The sequence below is a fragment of the Lepisma saccharinum genome, chromosome 16 (assembly GCF_977018435.1).
Source record: "Lepisma saccharinum chromosome 16, izLepSacc3.1, whole genome shotgun sequence".
In the NCBI taxonomy this organism is placed as follows: domain Eukaryota; kingdom Metazoa; phylum Arthropoda; class Insecta; order Zygentoma; family Lepismatidae; genus Lepisma; species Lepisma saccharinum.
The window spans coordinates 14,888,613-14,910,982 of NC_139244.1; the positions used below are offsets into that span (position 1 = coordinate 14,888,613).

Here is a 22,370-nt window from a genome sequence, read left to right on the forward strand (position 1 = left end):
AATTTCATGTTTGCCTATTTTTCTTCTGCACCAAGAAAAACAGAGGAAGGTACAAATGACCTTTGAAGATTTTTCACGCCCACTGTGCTAATACTTGGAACTTTTTACACCTATTTTCTAACTCACTGAAGTACAGCCTTTGCATCAATTTTACATCTGCCTTTAGTTAAGTTACAGTATTTAGATCTTTTTACACCTGTTTATAACTCCCTAAGCTACAATTGCATCTTTTCTACGTGTGTTCAGCTCACTGACCCACAGTACTTGGATTTCTTTACACCTGTTTTATCTCATGTGGCGTTTCTCTCACCGAAAAGTATGTAATTTAGTTTCGCTGCATAAAACCGCCACAATTCAGGATGTTCCGCCCTTATGCAAGTTGCTGTCTACACCTTCAACTGTCAAGGAGAACGTTTAGTTATGCAGGCACCAGATGGCAGCATCAACTACTCCAACACATCGTGCAAGAATCAGGAAGTTTCCAGATGCGGAACTGACTTTGACTTGCGGTGTGCAATGTAAGCAGAGCAGCAGTGATTGCCGAAGAGTCTCGTGTGTTCGAGACCGAACAAGGAAGGATGGCCTAATTAGCATTTTCGTTTTTCCACGCTAAACGCACTACGTCTAAGTTTGCAGAGAACTTCATCGTCGAATTGCTTCAAGTTCCATGGAGCGAGAATTGACCGTATAGAAGAGACAGGATGCAGTAGCCATTTTTTGACTTCCCACTGCCACGAGGTTGCCGAAGTTACGTCATAGAAGCTTTCTTACATCGCAGAAATCAAGAAGTATCGAAGGAGGGCTTTTGTGAGTTTCTGCAAGTATCGTCGAAGCTTGCCCATTTGCTGACGAGGGGGTACAGTGACTGGAAAATTAGTGGCGATACGAACTTTCCATACTTCAAAAAGTCGACGTGGCAACGTGGTATCATTGGACTAAGGAAACAGGTATGTGTTGTGCATCGAACATAAAAGTTGTTTTTGACCAAGTGGCATTTTGATTGTCTTGAATATTCAGAAGGAATCTTACGGCGATTGAAGGGCAGTGTTTCTGAAACTTTGAATACCAGATTAAACGAGGTGCTCATGTATGAAAAGCGTTTAATGAAGTCTCTTGTGGAAATAACTGTTCTTGGAACGTTTAAATGAAAATTAGATCTTTCAATGTGTGTGAAGTGCCAAACACGAAAACATTGTGTAGGAATTACACTGTGAACCTTCTAATAATTAATTGCATTAGTAGAAATCACTGGGCTTGTTATATAAAAGGTCATGGCACTGCATGACGTGTGTGGATAAATGCCAGTGTTGAAATTTAATGACGTGTGATTAGGTGAAAATTGAACAATAAGAGAGATCGCTACTCCCCTTTTCTCCCGTTTAGTTTCTCTAATTAAACAAAGATATTGCTTATGCTTAAAATAAAGATTAATACAGCATCTATATTCATAGTGGGCTACATTAATGATTAATTGGATTGTTAGAAATTAAAATTGTTGATGCTTGTTATTAAAAGAGAGAATGCACCTTGCATGAAATTCATCTGCTGTTGATACACCGCTATTGCGTATTTGCACCTGTTTGAATATGTTATCAAAAATCGACGTCTAAATGAATAAATTGAATTAAGTTCAACCGAATATAACGTTGTTTCGTAATTTAACCTGCGACGTCAAAGATAAGATGCCTTTATGCTTGTGCATGTGTGTCGTGAAGGTAGTATAGAATGTAGTGTAGTACCAAAGTAATTAGATCTAAAGTGTAATACTGAATAATGCAACTGCTGATATTTCGTTGTACGCAAGTTGTTGCACGATTTCGGCAAAACCAAAGCTTAAATGTGTCCGGCTTCTGACCGTCAGAAGTGATGGTTCAATAATAGCCTTGAGGCATTCCGTAACCTCGGGCCAAAGGCCTCACAAAAAAAAAGACTACTGTGCGTTCTACCAATATTTGTGCTAACTTTCGAACCTCATGTGCACTTTCCTATTTAGCCATTGAGTAGAACATCACATTCACTAGGCCAGCCTTTGGATATTTAACTTCCTCTATTTTTCTTCATGAGGCTGGTTATAAAATCATGAAACATAGGACTCTTTAATGTTGTTTTTTTATTATAATTTTTTTTTATTGTGTACTGTTCATTTTATTTGGTTTCCAATCCTTTACAGCACATACGAATATGTTGTATCCTGCATAGAACACAAAGATATTTCACTTGAAAACTGAAAAGCAGGTGAAACCATAGGCATGCGCAGACCCTCTGATTAGGGGGGATGGGGCAACACCTCGATGAAAGTTCTGTCTGGAAAGTCAAACCTAATTTTATCTCACTGTTTAAGTTTTAATGCATTGATGGTCAAATATACATACATACATAATCAATTCATCCACCTCATAACAGACCAACAGCAAAAATCATATATATTCTCTCTCAAATGTGTGCGCTCCTTTTTCTCCAAATAATTGTTCATGCATTTAATTAAAAAACATTTAGCAACAGTACTTCTCTCCCTAGTAATTTACAATATATTACAGACAACAAAGAAAATTTTCAGATTTAATATGGCGCAAAAATTTTTTATGGAGCACCGTGGCATTCTCTTTTACAATTTTCTTTTTCATTTAGATCGTTCGGCGTCCAGGGCCAACTCCTGCCGACCCGCTAAGGTTCTGGACTTGATAAGACTGCAGAGAAAAACAGAAAATGCCAGCAAGAACATTTTACAAAATGTATTTTTATTTGTAAAAAAATTGAAATCAAGGGGACAATTGCAGCTCTATGCCCCCTCCCCTGAAGGTGCTGTTGGCCATTTGGAAGAAATAATGCAAGAAATATGTGAAAACTAATTTCATCTTGAGTATCCTTATGTCCTGCTACTCTTAGATTCTGCTAGTCTTGCTTTCCTTTACTTCCGTGTTTGCCTCCTAAAATTTATTTCCATCCAAGGTTGAAGGGAAGTGCCCCATTCCTCCGTAGTTGCTTTGAACTTTCATCGGCTTGAAAATAATTCATTTTCTTTAAGAGTATAATATCGTTTAATAACAGCGATAAGATTCCTCTATCCTAAATTTCTAGCTGGAAATATAATATAGGGGCATGGATGTCTGGAAGGGAGGGCAAGGATGGCCACATCTCTCCCTTACAAAACGAATGTTAACCTAAAAGTACATTTTCACATGTATAATTTGATTTCAGTCATAACAATTTGCATGGGCCTCCCCGATGGCAGCATCGTCGCCTTGTAATCAAGGGGTTCCAGGTTTGATTCCTGGTGGAGGCACATAGTGGTTTGGATCCCACTTCAAACTGTAGGTCCAGTCTCGATTAGCCTTACTGTGCATAAAGTGGACTTAAAACACCAAATCAATCAGTAATAATTTACATTAATTATTATAATGGGGATGCAGAAATGCGATAATTTCAAATTCAATATGTGTTTTTTGAGGGGGCAACCCTATTATCGGGTTACTATACCCCATTGTAAAAAAACTTTTCTTGTTCCTCTGTGAAAAAATCTGCAGACGTCCATGATTAGGGGGGGGGGCATTTGCACATGCCTATGGGTGAAACATACAAAGTTTTATGTTGTTTTTCAATAAACAATGAACAACAAAATCTTCCAAACAGAAGTTAATATATCCTAAACATATAAAGGGCGAGAAATATATATTATAGCTTTAAGAAAGCTACAGATCTTGGAGAACATGGCACTAGTTTATCCTAAATGCCTTTAACGTGGAGAACCATTGACAAAAATGTCAGTAATGACTAGACAAGGATTCTTCTCTAATTCAGTCAAATAACTGGTCACTTGCGAAATCCAGAATTCTTTCAATATCTCCATAAAAAGTGAGAGACTGTAAATTCAGAGACATGGCCATGCAACATCACCAACTCTGTATATAAGGCTTCCTGTAATCCAGCAATGGGTGGGTCACTGTTCTACAGTGGCGAAGCTAAGGCGTAAATACTGGGTAGGCCGAAAAATCTGCTTATATTTTTTTATACAGCAGGTTCATGCGTCGATTCTTGTTGGTCGCAAAAGTATCAATTCCTCTTTGCTTGAAGCCTTGATCAATAGAAAGTTCTTTAACCAGTTTTTTTCAATGGCTATTGTACTGAGACTGAGAGAACTTTATCTTTCATTTTTCATTGAATTACGGAGATATTTTTTTTTACTCTCTTGAGGGTGCTCATACTTCTTTCGGAGGAAGCTGGGAATGTCAAGACCAACTTGATAAGTTGTGTTACTTCTTTGTAGATTGTTTGAAGATCATTGCTAACTATGAATTTTAGAAGGTCTGCAGGAGGTAAATGCTTGTCTTCATCAGCACAGATATTCTTTAAATCATTTTTTAATCGTTCTTCGTTGAAAAATGGATATGTGGACAGAAGGTTAATTAATTTCATCACAGGAAAATGTAGTTTATATTCCCCAAAGCTATTTTGGTCTACCAATTCAACAAATTTTATCTTTTCAAGATCTCCAAAACGTATTTCCAGTTGCACAGTCAGTGTGTCCAATATTTCGTAGGTTAAGGATCTGAGAGCCACGAAGTCTTGTCCACTTACATTTATTTTACTGCAAATCATCTTAGAGTTTCCAACACAATTTCACAGTATTATATTTTTATAACATAAATACACTATGTGACACACACACAAACACACGCACGGATGCACTTGAAGTAAATTAACATTCAACAATGCAGCGAGTGAACGACGGACGCACTTTGCACGAGAAGAAGCACAACAGGTTTGGTTCTGAGGCTAGCCGCTTTTACCCAGCGAATCGGCGGTCCCCTCCCCTTACCCTCCCCTCCAAGTACACAGAGCTCACGCTGTAGCTGCCTTTTAAACGCGAGGCTTTTCATCAAAAGCCTCAGAGTTCGGCCCGAACGCGCTCTCTCTTTCTGGCCTGCCTGACGAGATATATGGAAGGATCGGCGGAACCAAACGTTCGGATTACATAGTTTAATTCGTTTTAACGAACTTTGATTGTTACAGGGTATAAGAACATTAGGCTAAGCCTCAAAAGCCTCATAGGAGCTTCGCCACTGCTGTTCTAGCAGACCTAGTTGGACCACAAGTCTGTCACAGACTGAACATATCTGATTCAATCTGTATGATAGTGTCTATTTTTTTAAGGTGCTGTACTGCCATACTGAACCAATCTCCACAGGCTTTCACTGCCTAGTTCCACTGGAAATAAACATTGTGACTGTGTTACAGTTCTTGCATACTAACCCCGCATGTGTGGTACTACCTCTCCCCACGCACCATGCAAATGCAGAACTGATAAAATAAATCCCAAACATGACCCGCCCTTTACATCCATGAAAACACAAATGTAGCCTAAGAAATAAAAGAGAATGCTACAAGAATTATACCACACCTTCCTGTTCCATCTCCAAGCATTTCTAGTAGTCCATCGTGCAAAGGTACAACACTGCTTGAATCAGTCCAGTACATAGTTCCATCTTTGGCTATGGCAACACTGTTTGGTAACATTGGAGCTTTTCCATCGATCTCAACACTCATGGAGACAAGCTTTGTGGTCTTCTCTGTTGGAAAAGAAAGGAGAGAACTTGAGGAGGAAGTAGCAATACCAAAAAGATGTAGTTACACAGAATACTGCAGATTATGACCTTACAGAAGATGCAAAACATCTAACTTCCATAAATTTTGCACCAACATTGTGTAGTACAAGTGGATTTTATGATAAAATGATAATTTTTTTTTTCAAGATAATCTATGCCACATGTGACCCTGCAAAAACTTATATGCACAATTCCAATAGATTGATATGGTATAGTTGTAATGGAATACTTAATTGTAACTATTGTTAATAACTTTAATTTTGATATAATATTCGAGCATCAGTACTGGAACAAAGGCCTAAACACTACACTATCTGGCCATTCGTCACCGGACACCTGGAACGAGTACTTTAATCCGGTTTCAGGCGTCCGTCAGTATCGTGTGGGGCCACCTTTCGCAGCAAGTACAGCCGCAACCCTCTGAGGAAGACTGTCCACCAAATTGCGATAGGTTTCGACGGGAATCCTGCTCCATTCCTCTTGCAAAGCGGCGAACAACTCTTTAGTGTTTTTTGGGCGGTGTGGCCTGCCTCTCAACCGGCGCTCCAACTCGTCCCAAAGATGCTCAATCGGGTTGAGATCAGGACTTTGGGGGGGCCAATCAAGTTTTTGCACACCCATATCCTCGAACCACGTGTTGATCACACCTGCCGTATGACATGGGGCATTGTCGTGCTGAAACAAATAAGGACCACTACCGAATTGTGCCCACAATGTCGGTAGCGCAGAATTGTCCAGGATCGTTTGGTATGCATCTGCATTCATGTTTCCACGCACTAACACAAGAGGACCAAGACCATACCAGGAGAAGCACGACCACACCATGATGCCACCTGATGGGGTGTCCGGTGACGAATGGCCAGATAGTGTATGTTAACCTTCTAATGATGGAACTGGAACAAACTACTGTTAATGAGCACGAATCTTTTCGATTTTACCTTTCTGCAACAACTTGTAGCTTGTTGATTCACAAAATGATGCAATCTGTTGGACAATATTGAATGTAAAGTGGCTATGGAAGCAATTGCAAATGTCATACATATTATTTCATACAGGATTCAAAAGGTGTGTAAAAAAATTCTATGCAATAGATTGGTGTTTTAAGTCCACTTTATGCACAGTAACGCTAATCGGGACTGAACCTACAGTTTAAAGTGGAGTCCGAACCCCTTTGTGCCTCCACCGGGTATCGAACCCGGGACCCCTTGATTACAACACAACGACGCTATCACTGCGCCATCGGGGAGGCCCTACTATGCAATAGAATATGGAACTGTAACTAACCAGTATTTCATACTTACTTGTCTTCAAATTGTACTTGTATATCCCGTAATATGCATCAGCAACATACAGATTCCCACTGGCATCAAATCTTAATCCTAGAGGTCTCCCACATTTGTCCTCCTCATAAAATCCATCTGAAAGAGAAAACTGTCCTATGATAAAAGTTTTATTTATAATGAAAATTTTAATAAGGTAAAAACTCTCCTGTGGCATGCACCACGCCATGAAGGCATAGAGGGGGGTGAGAAGTAAATTCTAACAACAATCTTACTCATGAAAGAGGTGATGTGATCAGCACCACACTCTGGTTGCCTCCCTCCCAATGGTTGGCTACGATGGTAAAATTTCTACCAGAGACCACCCAGACTAGGTGCTCTTGCTTTATCACACCTACCAACTAAGAGGCATGGTAGCTCAGTTGGTAGAGCATCTTGCTACCATATGGTCAACCCGGGTTCGAATTCCAGGGAAGGAATTTTTCCAGTCATTTCCCTGTTTCTGCGTGGCTCTGAAGCCCACACAGCCTCAAAAATAGGTACCTGGGAGGTAAAGGCACCAGAGCATGATGCTCATCACATCATGGGGTCCAACACATTCACAATCTTGGCCACTTGTTGAGCTGATGTGATCAGCACCATACTCTGACTGACCTTAACCCCATGGTTGCTACTGAAGTGAAAATCACCAACCTTGAGACCTTCTGTAAACAAACCGTCTCACCGATTCGATGTATCACTCGGCGTCAGCTGATTCATGACCGCCGACTACCGCCATGTTGAAAGTGGCACTGCTTCCTTGCTGTTCACATGATTATTTTTAGAAAATAACCAATGTTATAAAATATCATTATGTACACAAATCTCTAAGCTCATTGAAAGTTACAATGCATATTCCTACAAAATGTTCACACTTATCTTGCCTTGCCATGTCAGCAAGTTATTTTACGAAGTGCACTATATTTGGCAGAACAAAAATCGTTATTAGGATGCTTGTCAAGGTTTCCAACCACAATAAATTTACGAACTTTCTTGGTCTTGTTTTGATCACCATCATCAATATATTTACTAGACTTACAGCATTGCATATGGCTGTTTATGAACATTATATATTTTATTTATATAAGATACAATTTACATAAAATCTACAAACAAATTTCAAATACACTCGTATGTATATTTGACCTATCTCTTTAGGTGTTTTTAATTATATTTATATCATCCCCTAGTAAATCTATAGTTATATCATTTTGTCTAAAAAAAAATGCAAGTAAAATATATTCAATTCGCATGCAAGAAAGAAGCCAAATTTATGGGAAATGATTACAGGTGCAAAGAGTTAACTATAAGCAATAAGTACAAAAGAAAGAGCATTGGGTTTAAAGTGAGACGTCATTTGCGGCAGCGTATCCCACACTACAAATTGACCGTTGTTTTACCTTACGTAATGAATCCTGTAACAACACTGGATTATTTTACTTCTATGAGTTTGCAATGCTTTCTGCATGCACGTGGTATTGTTTACAGAAGGTCTCAGGGTTGGTGATTTGAACCTTAGGTACCCATTTATTAGAAACTTGGTGAACCCCAGAGCAACTACATGCAGGATCATTAGTAGAAAAAAATTCCCACACTGGGGATCGAACATACGAGGCGCATCCAGAAAGTAAGTTTCCCTATTTTTTTCCCGTGAAAGTAAACATAATGAGCCGTGTAAATTGCGCATGCGCAGCAGAGCTAAGACGTATCAATCATATGCCAGGCTGACAGATCCCGCCCGGCGCCAGTAGCGAGGCAGCAGTGGTCCGAAATGGAAGCTCGTATTCCTTCTCCCGCCGCATGCCAGGTTCGGTCGGTGATAAAGTTCCTGAATGCACAAAGCATTGCGCCAATTGACATTCATCGTCAGCTCTGTGAGGTCTATGGGCCAAACATTATGAGTAAGCAGATGGTGCGTCGCTGGTGTCGGCAGTTTTCGGAAAGTCGTCAAAGTGTCCATGATGAAGAGTGCAGTGGGCGTCCGTCCCTCATCACTGATGATCTGGTTGAGCTGGTGCGGCAGCACATCGTAGAGAACCGTCGCTTCACGATTACGGAGTTGAGTAGCCTTTTTCCGCAGATATCGCGATCCGTGTTGCATGAGATTGTCACGCAGCGCCTGCTGTTCAAAAAATTGTGTGCCAGGTGGGTGCCGAAAAACCTGACACCCGATCACAAATTGAAACGTTCAGGAGCAGCACTGACATTCCTGCAACAGTACCATGATGACAGCGATGATTTCCTCGACAGGATCGTCACGGGCGATGAGACGTGGATTTTGCACTTCACCCCGGAAACCAAGCAGCAGTCAATGCATTGGCGGCATAGTGATCTCCGGTCAAGAAGAAATTCAAACAGACGCTGTCAGTACAGAAAGTGATGTGCAGGAAGGGCATTTTGCTCATTGACTTCCTCCCCAGAGGTGAAACGCTGACCATTACTGTGAAACACTAAGGAAATTGTGACGTGCCATTCAAAACAAGAGGCGTGGCATGCTTACTGCAGGTGTTGTGCTCCTCCATGACAATGCTCGTCCACATACGGCTCGGTGCACAGCAGCTGTTTTGACGGAATTTGGCTGGGAGTTGTTTGATCATCCACCTTACAGTCCTGATCTGGCTCCCAGCGATTTTCACGTTTTCTTGTACCAAGAAATTCCTGTCCTCCGGTGAGCGTTTTGGCAACGACGAAGAGCTGAAGACGTCTGTCACACGCTGGTTCCATTCACAGACTGCAGAGTTCTACGACAGTGGGATCCAAAAGTTGATACCACGATACGACAAGTGTCTCAATTCTGGTGGTTGCTATGTTGAAAAATAGCTGAACCTTTGCTGTACCTGTTGCCAATAAATGGTTTCCTGAAACTGTGTTGGTTTTTTTAAAAAAAATAGGGAAACTTACTTTCTGGATGCACCTCGTAGTAACATATTTGTCATGTAGATGTATTTGTTTAAAAAATTGGAGAGTTTGGGAATGAAGTGGTAACATACAAAGATTCAAGTAATTTTCGACATACTACATCACTGAAAAAGTTAGAACACACACTATCTTACAAATGAATCTTACCGCACTTCTGTCCAAATTTCACAACCGGAACTATCTTTCCATTTGAAATCTTCACAACGTCCCCACCATGGATGCCTGTGTAGAGTTCCCCATTGTAAACATCAAAAGCCTCCGGTCCCTTGATCTCATTTTCAAACAATTTTTCTGCATTGTTTAACCTGTCGTTCAGCTTGTACACTCCTTGCAGGGGTTGTGGTGGGGTTATCCTGAAATAATGCAAATTATAGTTTGTGAAATTTCCATACTTATTAACGTGAAACAATATATTAAGCAAGTGCAAGTATAAAACATGCTTCACCGTTACCAAAACTTCTGGGAAAAAGACTTCAGAATAGTAATTCTTGAAGAAAACATTGGGAAAAAGTTTAAAAAAATGACTGTGGCGTAGTATAGTCCGCTCCATAGAAGTTCATATCAAACAAGAATTAACCTTGTTAAAAACCACACCAAAACATGTAACAGCACGATATGAAACACTTTAAAATTTGTCCAAGCTTTGGACTGCATCTCCGAGTTATAATCAGGGCTGGTTGAGAGACAGTGAAGAAGACACTGAGCGTCATCGGAACCTAGACTGCGTTAAAGTGTTTCATATCATACTGTTTGTGTGTTTTTATGGTTATAACAAGAATGTTGCCGGCGCATAACGTATATTAAAGTATTAACCTCTCGAAGACAGCCGGACTACAGTTGTCCCAGCCTTGCATGGTGGCATTTAAGATGTAATTTCTCAAAATCAGAGACTATATATAAGTTCTGTTTCTCCTTTATTTAATGTTAATTTATATACATACGAAAGTATGACAAACTCGAATTTCACAGCTGTATGAATATTGGAGATTTGTCAAAAGAAGGTTCTACCTTTGGTTACTTTAGAATTTTAAAGCTCAGGCTTTTTAAATGTGCAGACATATTTTTAGAAATTCACAAAATGAGAATTATTCGTCGCAGAGAGTTCAGGTTTGTTTCATTTTGGATAGGATGGCTAGGGTGTTCACATGAAGTACAAAGTTACCTTCTATCTTGATACAGGCACACACACACACACACAAGAAGAATAAGAAGAAAGGGTAATTCAAAGTGAACAGAAAAATTCGAAAATGTAGCACGGATGCTATAGTTAAAATTGTCCCCTGGTTTATAGTAAATAATTATATGTATTATCTACCGCCAACTATCCCTGAGTACTCTATTGGTTCTTACGAAGACACGTATCTTAGTCTCTGCCAAAAATATTTTAAACTGAAATTTCCAAAAAAAATATGCATTTTTTTAAAAAACTTTAATGGCCTCTGTTTGACCCCAATTTAGCACATGGCTCCAAACATGGTTTCTGACAGTAGGTCACCTGTATCTATATATGGTACATAACAGTAATGTACTTATCAGCACATACCATGAAGGATCACTCAGATAGCATAGTGATAGTTTTGTCTCCTTTTAAACAAGGTGCTAGGTTCAATACCTAGACGAGGCACGTAATAGTTCAGATCCCACTTAAACTGTAGGTTCATTTCCGATTAGCTTATCTGTGCATAAAGTTGACAAACACAAAACTGTTTATATTGCTTATTTCATGCCATGAATTACTAAACAATTATCAACACAGCTTTGAACACTTATAGGTCCTCAAGAAATAAATAGTTTTCCTTCTATGAACTTTGAACTTGAGAACCTTCTATACTTTAAGGGTTATGTAAAGGTATTTACTTGTATGTAGGAAAAGCTAATTTTTGTCATTCAAAGAAGAAAATTACCATTGATAGGGATATGATGTGTCACTCAATGTAACGATGCTTGGCAAGCCCTGGCAATCAGAGGCTGATCCATCATGGAGATTTAGTTTAGTAAGTGTCATGAAAAGTGTAATTTTTCTTGTATGTACACATTGCTTGCATTGTAGACTTATTTCTCTTGTAGCCTACGTTGTTACAAGCATAAACATACAGATTTTTATTGTGACATTTCAGGAGAACACATGCTCCCTTCATCAGACATTTTTTTAAATTTGATTAAAGATGCAGTTAGTTATAACAATGGTTAAAAATTCTTAACAAAAAAGAATCAATTATACAATGGATCTTGTCAATGTTACATTGTTGTAACATAGCAACTTAACTGTGAAACAAGCAGTCTGTTTTCACATCTATTTTAAAATTATAAATCCCAATTATCATCAGGCAATTCAAAATCATCATCTCCTTTACAGAGATTCTTGATGTCTTCCAATACATTAAATCTTAAACATAGACCCACTATTGAGTTTTCTTTTCCACAAGTGAGGTAGGCCACCATCTTTAAAATTTAATGTAATGGAAGACATAAATAGTCTCTGTAAAAGAGATGATAATTTTGAATTGCATGATGATATTTGGGATTTATAATTAAAAAAAAGTGATAAAAATGTTCATCTAAAATAATAATAAAAACAGTTGTTTCACAGTTAAGTTGCCATGTTACAACAATGTAACATTGACAAGATCCATTGTATAACTCATTCTTCTATGTTAATTATTTCTAACCATTGTTATAACTGTATCTTTAGTCAAACTAAAAATAAATGTGTGATGAAGGGAACGTGTGTTCCCCTGAAATTTCAACAAAAAAAAACTATTTTTATGCTTGTAAAAACTGTAGACTACAAGAGAAGTAGTTATGAAAAGTGTTGATATTGTTAAAAAAAAACATGTTCAATCCCTTTGATAACTTTTATCAGTAATCTACAGTACAACTGTTGATTCACAAAAAAAAAATAACACTGCAAGTAATTAGGTAGTTTCTTATAATTAAGAGTGTAGAGGTACACACTTAGCGGCGCTTCAATTCACTTCTTTATAAAATAACCCATGCCAACAGCCTGTGAGGGCCAGGGCATAACTACAGACCAGTGTTGCCACATGAAGGGAAATTAGGGAAATTCGTACCAAAATTTTAGCCAAAAGGGAATTTCGATGAAAAATACCACAATTTCAGGGAAATTTTAAGGTCATTTGACTACATTACTACTGTTTATGCTAATTTCCGATCCACGGTTTTATGTTATTTTATTTATTTATTTTGCTATTCCTACTTGTTTCTGCTCCTTTAAGTTTATTGTACGTTGCTTTTATGCATCTTTGGATAAATAGTAACGATGAGGATTAACGATTTTTAAATGGATTCCTGACCAGGATTCAAACCTGGGACATCTGGCCAGGAAGTGATTTTTTTTTAAAAAAAAAAAAGTATTTTTTATTCATCGAACATAGACCAACAGAGAACTTAAGTACGTACTACTACTGATTCTACCACCCCCGCTAATAATGCTGCTGCTACTACTACTACTAATTATTATTATTATTATTATATAATTTGCTTAGGTGAAGGGGAAAAATTGGTCCAAAAAGGGAAATTGTGCCCTCAGATTGTGGCAACACTGCTACAGACTGCCAGCCTCACTCCCACCTGCCGAGTTGTGCAATCATCCAACCAGTTATGTGGTGACGTGTGGTCACGCTACTCATTTGTAGATTCCTAATTTCCTCACGATGGTGGGTGGCCACCGGTCCCATACACTGGGCAAAATCTAAGGAGGAAAGTTGTTGTGCTTCCCCCAGGAGATTTGAACCAGCATGCACTCCATAGCCCAAGCCTAAAGTCTTAGACAGAGAGCCTACAATTCTGTGAAAATGAAATTTCCTGACTTTTCCAGACAAAGAACCAACATTTTTTTAGACAAGTGATTAGGGCAATTCATGTATTTAAACATGTGTGTAGGAAAATCATTACATTCTAGCACAACATCACACTTAGAATCCCAATTAACCAAGTTATTAGAATATTCACTTCACATTTTAAAAGTAATAACAAGAATGGAAATTAAACAGAATTGACTGTTGAATAGGGGCATTACCGGTGAGCTTTCATGTATTACCTAGTGGAAATGAAGTCTGGAACATTTGCTATGAGGGCACACTCCATTTCTATGAAAAAGGGGTAAAAACATCAGCCAAAGTGTACCAGCAGACAGTGCTTGAGAGACTAATCAAGAATGTCAACAGCACTCTCTTCCATGGTCAGAACTGGAGCTTCTAGCAGGAGTCAGCCCCACCATATGGGGCCCGAACAACACAGCAGTGCTGGAGGCAAATGTACCATCCACTTCGGATTGGCCTTCTGCAAGTCTGGACCTATACCCTTTGGACTACAAATTGTGGTCCAAGCTTCAGGAGATGGCTTGCAAGAAGAGACATCCCAATATTGAAAGTTTAAAGTGGTCTCTTCTGAAGGCAGTTGCTCATTTTCCAGTCGATGTGTTGCGTAATTCAATTGATGCGTGGCCACAAAGACTTACGGAATGTGTGTGTGCTAAGGGCGGCCATTATGAATACTGATTTGTGATTTTGATTTGTCATGCATCCATTTCAGTAATGTTATTAGGATATTAAAATATATCTCAGTATTTTGTGTCAATTTACTTAAAACTTTGTGACAGTATTTATGGTAAGACCAGGTACTTGCCATGTACTGACTAATAGTAATCAAAGAATTCTCTTTTATAAAAAAATATAACAATTACAGCATAAATAATATATAATTACAGTAAAATTTTGTAATATAAGTATTAATTCTAATATCAAATAAACAACCCAAAAATTGCAACAAGAAAGTGATAAATGCAAATAGCCACCAACTAAACTATATTTGTAATTGAAAATAGTTCAAAACATGACTCCTTCTCCTAGAGAATTTAATATACTGTACTGTAATTACCGGTAATACTCAGTATACCAAACTGAAGTATAGCTTGTTCACAACAAATTTAAAACTTCTTGATTGTCTTTTTTTATTTGTTCAAAAACCTTCTTCCAGTGCATTACTCCAAGAATGTTGATTTCTAGAGAAACATAGTGAATTTCCATGATTTTCTGGAAAAATAAATTGCCTGACACCCTGCTTAGATCACATGGCCATTGTCCAGGACAATTCACTTTTTATATACCATTTTTTTCCAAGGTGTAGTTCAACAGACATTAGACAGTGGCTTGTCGTGGCAGTTTGTTCTAACATGCAAACACCACCACAAAAAAGTATATTGCAAATTTACGTAAAACGTAATACTTACGTAAAACCTTCAAACTCCATGACTGGTGGCAAACCGGGTAAGTATGCAATAAGCAAGAAAACAAGTCCCGCCTCCACTATCCTCCGCGCAAACCATACTAGTACTTGCATTGTTGGAACTAGGTCTATTTACTGCAAAATAAAAAAAAAAGGAAAATAAATCTACTAAATCAACATATACAGAGCAATCCATTGAAGTGTAGACCACCACGTCAGTGTTTGCGCTATCGGAAAGCGAGGCACTCATGGCTGTTTATCGGCATCGTAGAGTGTCGATGAAGCAAGCGCACAACAGTTTCCTTAATTCTTTTAAAAAATGCTTTACTTACCATGTTTATAGATGTTGAAACTAGTTGCTTTCAATGTGCACACATTTTTGATACATCTTTATAAAGGCTTTTTATAGCGGTTCTGAAAGTAGGCACGAGACTAAGGGTCATTGTTTTGTATTGTCTGGCCTGCTTATCAGTCCAGAGACTGTGAAGTGATGTGCTTGTTACATATTGTGTTTGTTCTAGTGTATTCAACCGCAAAGTGTGTTAAGGCTCAGCAAATGTCTTCTACTGCACAGTGTGTATTTATTTATGATTCATATGTGTTAACTCAATCGGCAAATGAAGTTCAAAGGCGATTTGAAACAGGATTCGTGGGTGTAAAATTTCAATGTCGTAAATAAATCACTCTTTAAACTAGTTACGGAAACTTGCATGCATGGTTCACAGACAGTCTATACTGCCGACATACGGCTGTGAGTGCTTCCCTTGCCAATAGCGCAATCACTAATGCAGCAGTCTATACTTCAATGGATCGCTCTCTAGTACAGTATGTACAGTGGACTCTCTTTAATTCATATTTGGATAATTCGAACAGAAGTTTATTCCTCTTGAAATCATCTTTAATGATGATATTAAATTCGAATATTTCTTTTTTTTTTTTTGTATGAATGTAGAATATAGAGAATGTCTCCAATTCCTTTCCTACTTCTTATACTCACTAAATATGCAGTCCTGATAACGTATCTGGAGTTAAGATTTAGGGGTCACGTGTAAAAATTGTACACTTACGTCTATATATGTTGCAAAATTACATTCTTCATTACTGCAGTCATTCTCGATACATAAACATAACAACTATGTTTGATGATATGAACAAGTGAAGTTCGGCCTTCATTGCGCTGTCTACAGCGTTGCCACACTGTTCCATTGTTACTTGCAGAGCATTAGTTGTTGCTTTGTTACTTGAAGATCATTAATCGTTGAAGCATGGCAGAACAGAGGAGTGATAAAATTGTTAATGTGTAACGACGAGGTAGAAGAGCATGTGGAATGCGGACTTTGATTAGAGGTAGGTTTGGCATCGGTGTTCAAGCATTCTTCTAGAAAAATGGTGTTTTGTGCAGTGATGAAGAAGCTAGTGCTACAAAACTTATATTTTGTTACAATAAGTTCTCATTGGGAAAAGATTTAACTGATATAGCCACGAACCATTTCCGGTAAGGTTAGGCAAGCTTAGTTAAAATTTTGTTCGTAAAACAATGCAATACAGCATTAAAAAAAAATCTCAACTTAATCAGCTTTTTTCAAGATTTCCAGACGTGACCCCCGCATTTTAACAACAGATTCGTGATTAGAAGGCCAAATTTAGTTAGTAAACCAAATATTAACAAAATTGGAGATATTCTCTATATTCTACATTCGCTCTTTTTTTTCCTGTCCCGTTGGAGTTCAGATTACAAAGTGTCCACTGTGTAATATGGTCTGATTTTAAGGTACTACAAGAAAAAATATAATCCTAACGATAAGAATGGTAGTTTGGTGACCGCGGTGGCTCAGTCGGTAATGCGTCTGACTACCATGCTCAAGGTCCTGGGTTTGATCCCCGGCCGGTCCAAATCTGGGAACTTTTCTAACGTTGGAAGTGGCCCTGGCGTCGAATGACATGGGTAACTGGGGGAAACCCTGGGGGGTAAAGGCAGTCAGGGGCGTGATGATGATCACATCACCCCTACTCACGACCGGATCAAGAAAGTGTGGGGCGTTACCCCCACACCCCCTATACGCCTTCATGGTGTGGTGCTAAGCACAGGGGAGCACTTTACCTTTAAGAATGGTAGTTTTCTTCATGAAGGAAAAGCTAAATGAAATAGAGGAAGGATGAAGAACTCAGTTATGAAACAACTTGTGTGCTGTTGAAGGAGTTTTCAATCTCCATAAGAAATACATCAGAGTCAAAACCAATTTATTAACAATCATTTTGGTACTACTTTACTATAGGGGTGACACCTATAAATCATTTATTTCACACTTTTTTACATTGCTAACTTACTATTCTGCATTGCGGAACATTCCTTAAGGTGAAATAATGAATTTCTAACGAAAGTAATGTCTATTTCTTACATTTAAGAGTACTTACTGTTACTCATTATTTCGATTCTGTAACGCACATTATGGTGATAGTGTACTGGTTCATCGCGTGTTGTGAGAGTTTTTTGTCGATTTATGCAGTGTTGCAACCTTGTTAAACGGAAAATATCTACTTCCGTGCCCGGATTTGAAATTATGCTAATACCTCGCAAACCATTGATGTTAGCCCCAAAAACCATTGGTGTTAGGGTAACATTATCGTATGAGGGAAACGGATTCCTTGAAATTTCCTTCAAATTTACAGGAGAAAGTACTTACGGAAATCATTTTCTTTAGCGTTGTGGAAGTTCCTGAATATATATTTGATCCATTTTAATGTGAATGCGTGTTGTTTTCTGCGAAAATCTCTGTCCGACACGCTGTTTCTGCTCCCGCCATTTGCTTTCTGCATGAGAGTGCAATGTTCCGTGTGTTAAGATGATGCAACCCCGTAGCCAGTGTTTCAGCCTTGCCGTGTTTTCACTAGAACCACGTGTCGAGTATTTTTAATTTTTTTTGGAACGTGTTTACAATACCGGACCACTCTCCAATTGCTATGAAATTTCGCCTACTCACTAATTGAGACCTCCTAATCACGAATCTGCATGTAATAATTGGCGGTCAAGTATGGAAATCGATAAAAAAACGAAATAAACTATGTTTTCTTAACGTAACGTAACCCTACCATAAGAACAGCAGCTCCACGGAACAAGCCATTTTCCCCGAATAGGTGTCACTTATCGCACAACACTGTAGCAACATTGTGTTCTGACGTCACAGGAGAGAGCTTTTTCATGTTAGGCGATACAAGGTAACGCGTCCCTTAGTAAAAATATTATTTTTTTCTTTGTATTTATGCTAATGGAACCTAACCTAACAGGCCTAACCTAACCACGTAGGCATTCATCGTCTGACGTCAATATTCAAGGTTGCAATATTGTTGTGCGTAAAGGAAGAGCATTAACGAATTGCGAAAGAAAGATGGTTCCGAATTGCTGTGTATGGACAATGAACGTGGTAAATCGCAAGGTTATTTTACAAGTTCTACACATAAATGCGACGTATTAGCATAATTTCAAATCCGGGCACGAAAGTAGATATTTTCCGGTGAACGAGATTGCAACACTGCATAAATTGACAAAACACTCTCAGAACGCCCCCTAAACCAGTACGCCATCACGGCCATAATGTGTTACAGATTCGAAACAACAAGTAACAGTAAGTACTCGTAAATAGAAGAAATAGACATTATCTTAGTTAGAAATGCATTATTTCACCTTAAGAAATGTTCCGCATTCGAAAATAACATGTTAGAAGTCCGAAATATATGATTCGTAGGTGTTTCCCTCATACGATAATAGTACCGATGTTAGCCCCAAAAACCATTCACATTAGCCACAAAAACTATTTTCCGTAAGGTAAGGTTAGGTTAGGCAAGCATAGTTAAAAAAAAAAATTAAAAAATTAAAATACTCGACACCTCATGTTATAGTGAAAACACAGCGAGTTAGAAACACTGACTATGGGGTTTACGTCACCTAACACATGGAACATTGTGCTCTCGTGCAGAAAGCAAATGGCTGCAGCAGAAACAACACGTCGGACAGATATTTTCGCAGAAAACAACATGCATTCGCATTAAAATGGATCAAAACTACATTCACGAACTTCCACAACGCTACAGAAAATTATTTGCGTAAGTACTTTCTCCTGTAAAAAGTAAAACAGAAAATTATTTGCGTAAGTACTTTCTCCTGTAAAAAGTAAGAAATCAGTCACCCCTATAGTAAAGTGTTACCACGAGTAACAGTAAGTACTCGTAAATGTAATAAATATACATTATCTTAGTTAGAAATGCATTATTTCACCTTAGGAAATGTTCCGCATTCCAAAATAGGGCTAGACTCTAGTTTACGTCCTTCTTGCCCGTTTACGTCTTTCTTGCGCACTCCTTCTTGCCAGTTTACAAAACCGTGCTAGCAGACAGCCGGCGCTCCTGCATCCGTAGGGTAAGTAAGTTTTTCTTTTTACACTTTCTGTCGCTAACCATTCACGGGAACGAGGTATGCCTACGAGGTTAGGTTAGGTTCCATTAGCATTCATTTCACCCTTAAATATGTGCTTCATCATCGAAAAATGTCCTCAGTACGTTCAATCACGCATATCCGGACAACATCGGTTTTTCTCGATTTTCTCCTCCAGGAAATTTTTCCTCGCCTTGGGATTTACTTTGTTGAATTCCTTATAAAATAACCTTTCCAACGATATATGACACGTATTCCTTAGGAAAAGGACGTAAACTAGAGTCTTACCCAAAATAGTACGTTAACAATGTAAAAAAGTGTGAAATAAATGATTTATAGGTGTCACCCCCATAGTAAACTAGTACCTAGTGTATTACTTAAAGAGAAAGAGGGGTGGGGGTGGTACCAAGAAGCAGAACATCCACAAGGCTATGCAAGTGAATATAGCACTCAAAACGACTTTCCACAACAGCAGCTTTACAATTGTTAGATTTGGTACTGAAAGCCATTTTCGACGTGTTCTCTCGTTATTTTAGTGTGCATACAAACAGTTTTCTAACAAAAAGTAGCGAAAATACTCCGAAATTGCAGGTTTTAACTTAAGTTGGCCATACTTTGTGATCAAATACCTCCGTTATTTGTGCTTTCATAACGCTGGAACCAGTTTTACATCACATAAAATATTGAAATCTGCAGATTAAAAAAAAAATCGACGTAATTCTCGAGGGGGTACAGTGGGTATACAGCCCCCTGGAACACACTTCACATTGTTACACAAAACAAATAATTATATGAAAATTGCGAAAGGCGAGTCGACTGGGGGCTGTGTAATTTTCACTTACAAAACTGACTGCAATGAACAGTTTATCGAAGAGTGGAATTACCAATGTTCCTTGTACTCACTATCTTGCACAACTGAGCTCGACAATAAATGTTTTAAATTCGAAATTTTCGCTACATATCTTAAGACGTCTGTGAGGGAACGACAATTGCTTGAAAAATAGAAAAAAATATCGTATTCAAGATTATCCAATAAAAAAAATAGACGCATCATCTTTACCTAGATTCCCAACAAGCCGGCCTGATTCTGAAGATCGATGGAATTATCAGACGATAGTTCGCGCACGAAATAAGTGTTTATGCCCTTTCTAGGGCCACGCTCCTGGAATGAAGTCTGTGAATCTTCGCCGCAATTTCTCATGGAGGGAGGCCTCTCCACTCATGATTGGGTCCTCAGACCACTACAGACGATCGTGAGTCCGGTTCACAAGATATTAATAATAAAATACAACATTCACTGACCGATTTTCTAAAACGCGACTGTATGAAGCTAGGCCCTGGAAAGAGCAAATTCAATCTAATTTTCTGCGATGATGTTTAGAACTGCCAGGTCGATAGGTTTTCCTTTGTGCACAATGACTATCTACTTTTGAAATTAAAAATCCATTGGTACAATAATAATTTCCATCTTCGCTCGCATCTCATGAATGAGGATTATGAACAACAGATGAAATGGCCGTCTTTTCCATCTTGTCTTCTTTTCTGTATCTTTCATTTCATATCTATTTATTTTAAGTTGGTCAACTCGCTTCGGATAAAAACCCAGAGAGAGCGAGGGGCAGGGGTTCGAGCCGTGGCCAGAGCGTTGTGCTGATCGCATCGCCTTCACAATGTCGAAAGCCGAAGATCGTGATTGAGTGGGACCTACCTCCACTGTTCTCTCTTGTGGCAAGGAGAAGCTTTACTTTTTTTTTACCATCTCTCACTCTCCTCCTCTCTCATCGCCTATATTTTTGTCATTGCTTTTTGATCGTTTATCTCTCTTCTTTTTATCTGCCTCTTTCTGTTTCTCTCTCCCTCTCTCTCTCTTTCCTCTCTTGTAACATCTTTCTTTGTCTTCCCTCTCGTTCCTCTTTCTCTCTTTTCCTTCAAGTTTCTCTCTTCTCGTCCTTGTCTCCCTTCTTTGTGTGTCGTGTCTACCTGCTTGCACATTCCCGTTAACTTTATGTGAAGTTTTAAAACTATTTAAGAGTATATTTAATTATATTTTAATAAAATTTTAATCAACCCTTTCCATCATAATATAAAGGCTCAACAGATAATTTTAGTGCTCGGGTCATTTCAACTGGCACGTAGAACTGTATATAGTTTTATGGCTGTAACTGTAACCAAGATTTTAAAGATGTCTGAAATTTTGTTCCTTAGACTGAAGTACATGTTCTACACAATCACAATATCAACGTTATTCAAATTAATAAAGAATTAATTTATGGATTTTGTATTAGGCCTATTACCGAAGGACAACGATTCATGAATTACCAGGGACGTAGCTAGGTTGTTCAAGAAAATTAACATTATGTTTAACTATTTAGATTCCTGCATAATTTTTTAAACACTCTGTATATATGTATTCATATATGGAGGGTGGAGGGCAGGGCCGTATCAAGGTTTGTTAAGGTCCCCCTTTTTTTATTATTTTCAACTAGGAGCTTTATTAGCTCAATATGTTAACCACAAATTTTCAGCAGTTGAATAGTAGACCTGATTTTAGGATCATTAGATTTTTGATGACATATATTGCAAAATAATTCATCAGTAAATTTTGCTTGCAGTTTGAAACACTTCTTCAATTTTCAGTAGCACGAACCCAAGCAAGGCATTTCTTTCTTATTTCCCTCTTTCTTGCTTGTTGAACACAAACAGATGTATTAGCAGATAGCAGAGGATGCAGTTAATGGTTTTGTGATCCGCCCCGGTCAGGGAAGTCTGACACCTATTGAAAATGCACGTTTCCTCCCTGCTGCACACCAGATCAAGGACCCCCCCCCCCAAAAAAACCCGCAATTTCTCTTC

General features: G+C 38.4%; 1 protein-coding gene across 1 annotated transcript in view; it reads right to left on the bottom strand.

Annotated features, from left to right (window-relative positions):
• The window catches only part of LOC146000273 (adipocyte plasma membrane-associated protein Hemomucin-like), a 36,009-nt gene extending 15,376 nt beyond the window's left edge, over nucleotides 1-20,633 (bottom strand). The window contains exons 1-5 of the mRNA XM_083137747.1: nucleotides 20,578-20,633; nucleotides 15,093-15,223; nucleotides 9,989-10,194; nucleotides 6,905-7,021; nucleotides 5,399-5,567 (exon numbers count right to left, since the gene is read on the bottom strand). Coding sequence (XP_082993873.1) covers nucleotides 5,399-5,567; nucleotides 6,905-7,021; nucleotides 9,989-10,194; nucleotides 15,093-15,202 — 602 coding nt within the window. The 5' untranslated portion in view covers nucleotides 15,203-15,223; nucleotides 20,578-20,633. The remainder of the gene's footprint in view (nucleotides 1-5,398; nucleotides 5,568-6,904; nucleotides 7,022-9,988; nucleotides 10,195-15,092; nucleotides 15,224-20,577) is intronic.
• Between the last annotated feature and the right edge of the window lie 1,737 nt (nucleotides 20,634-22,370).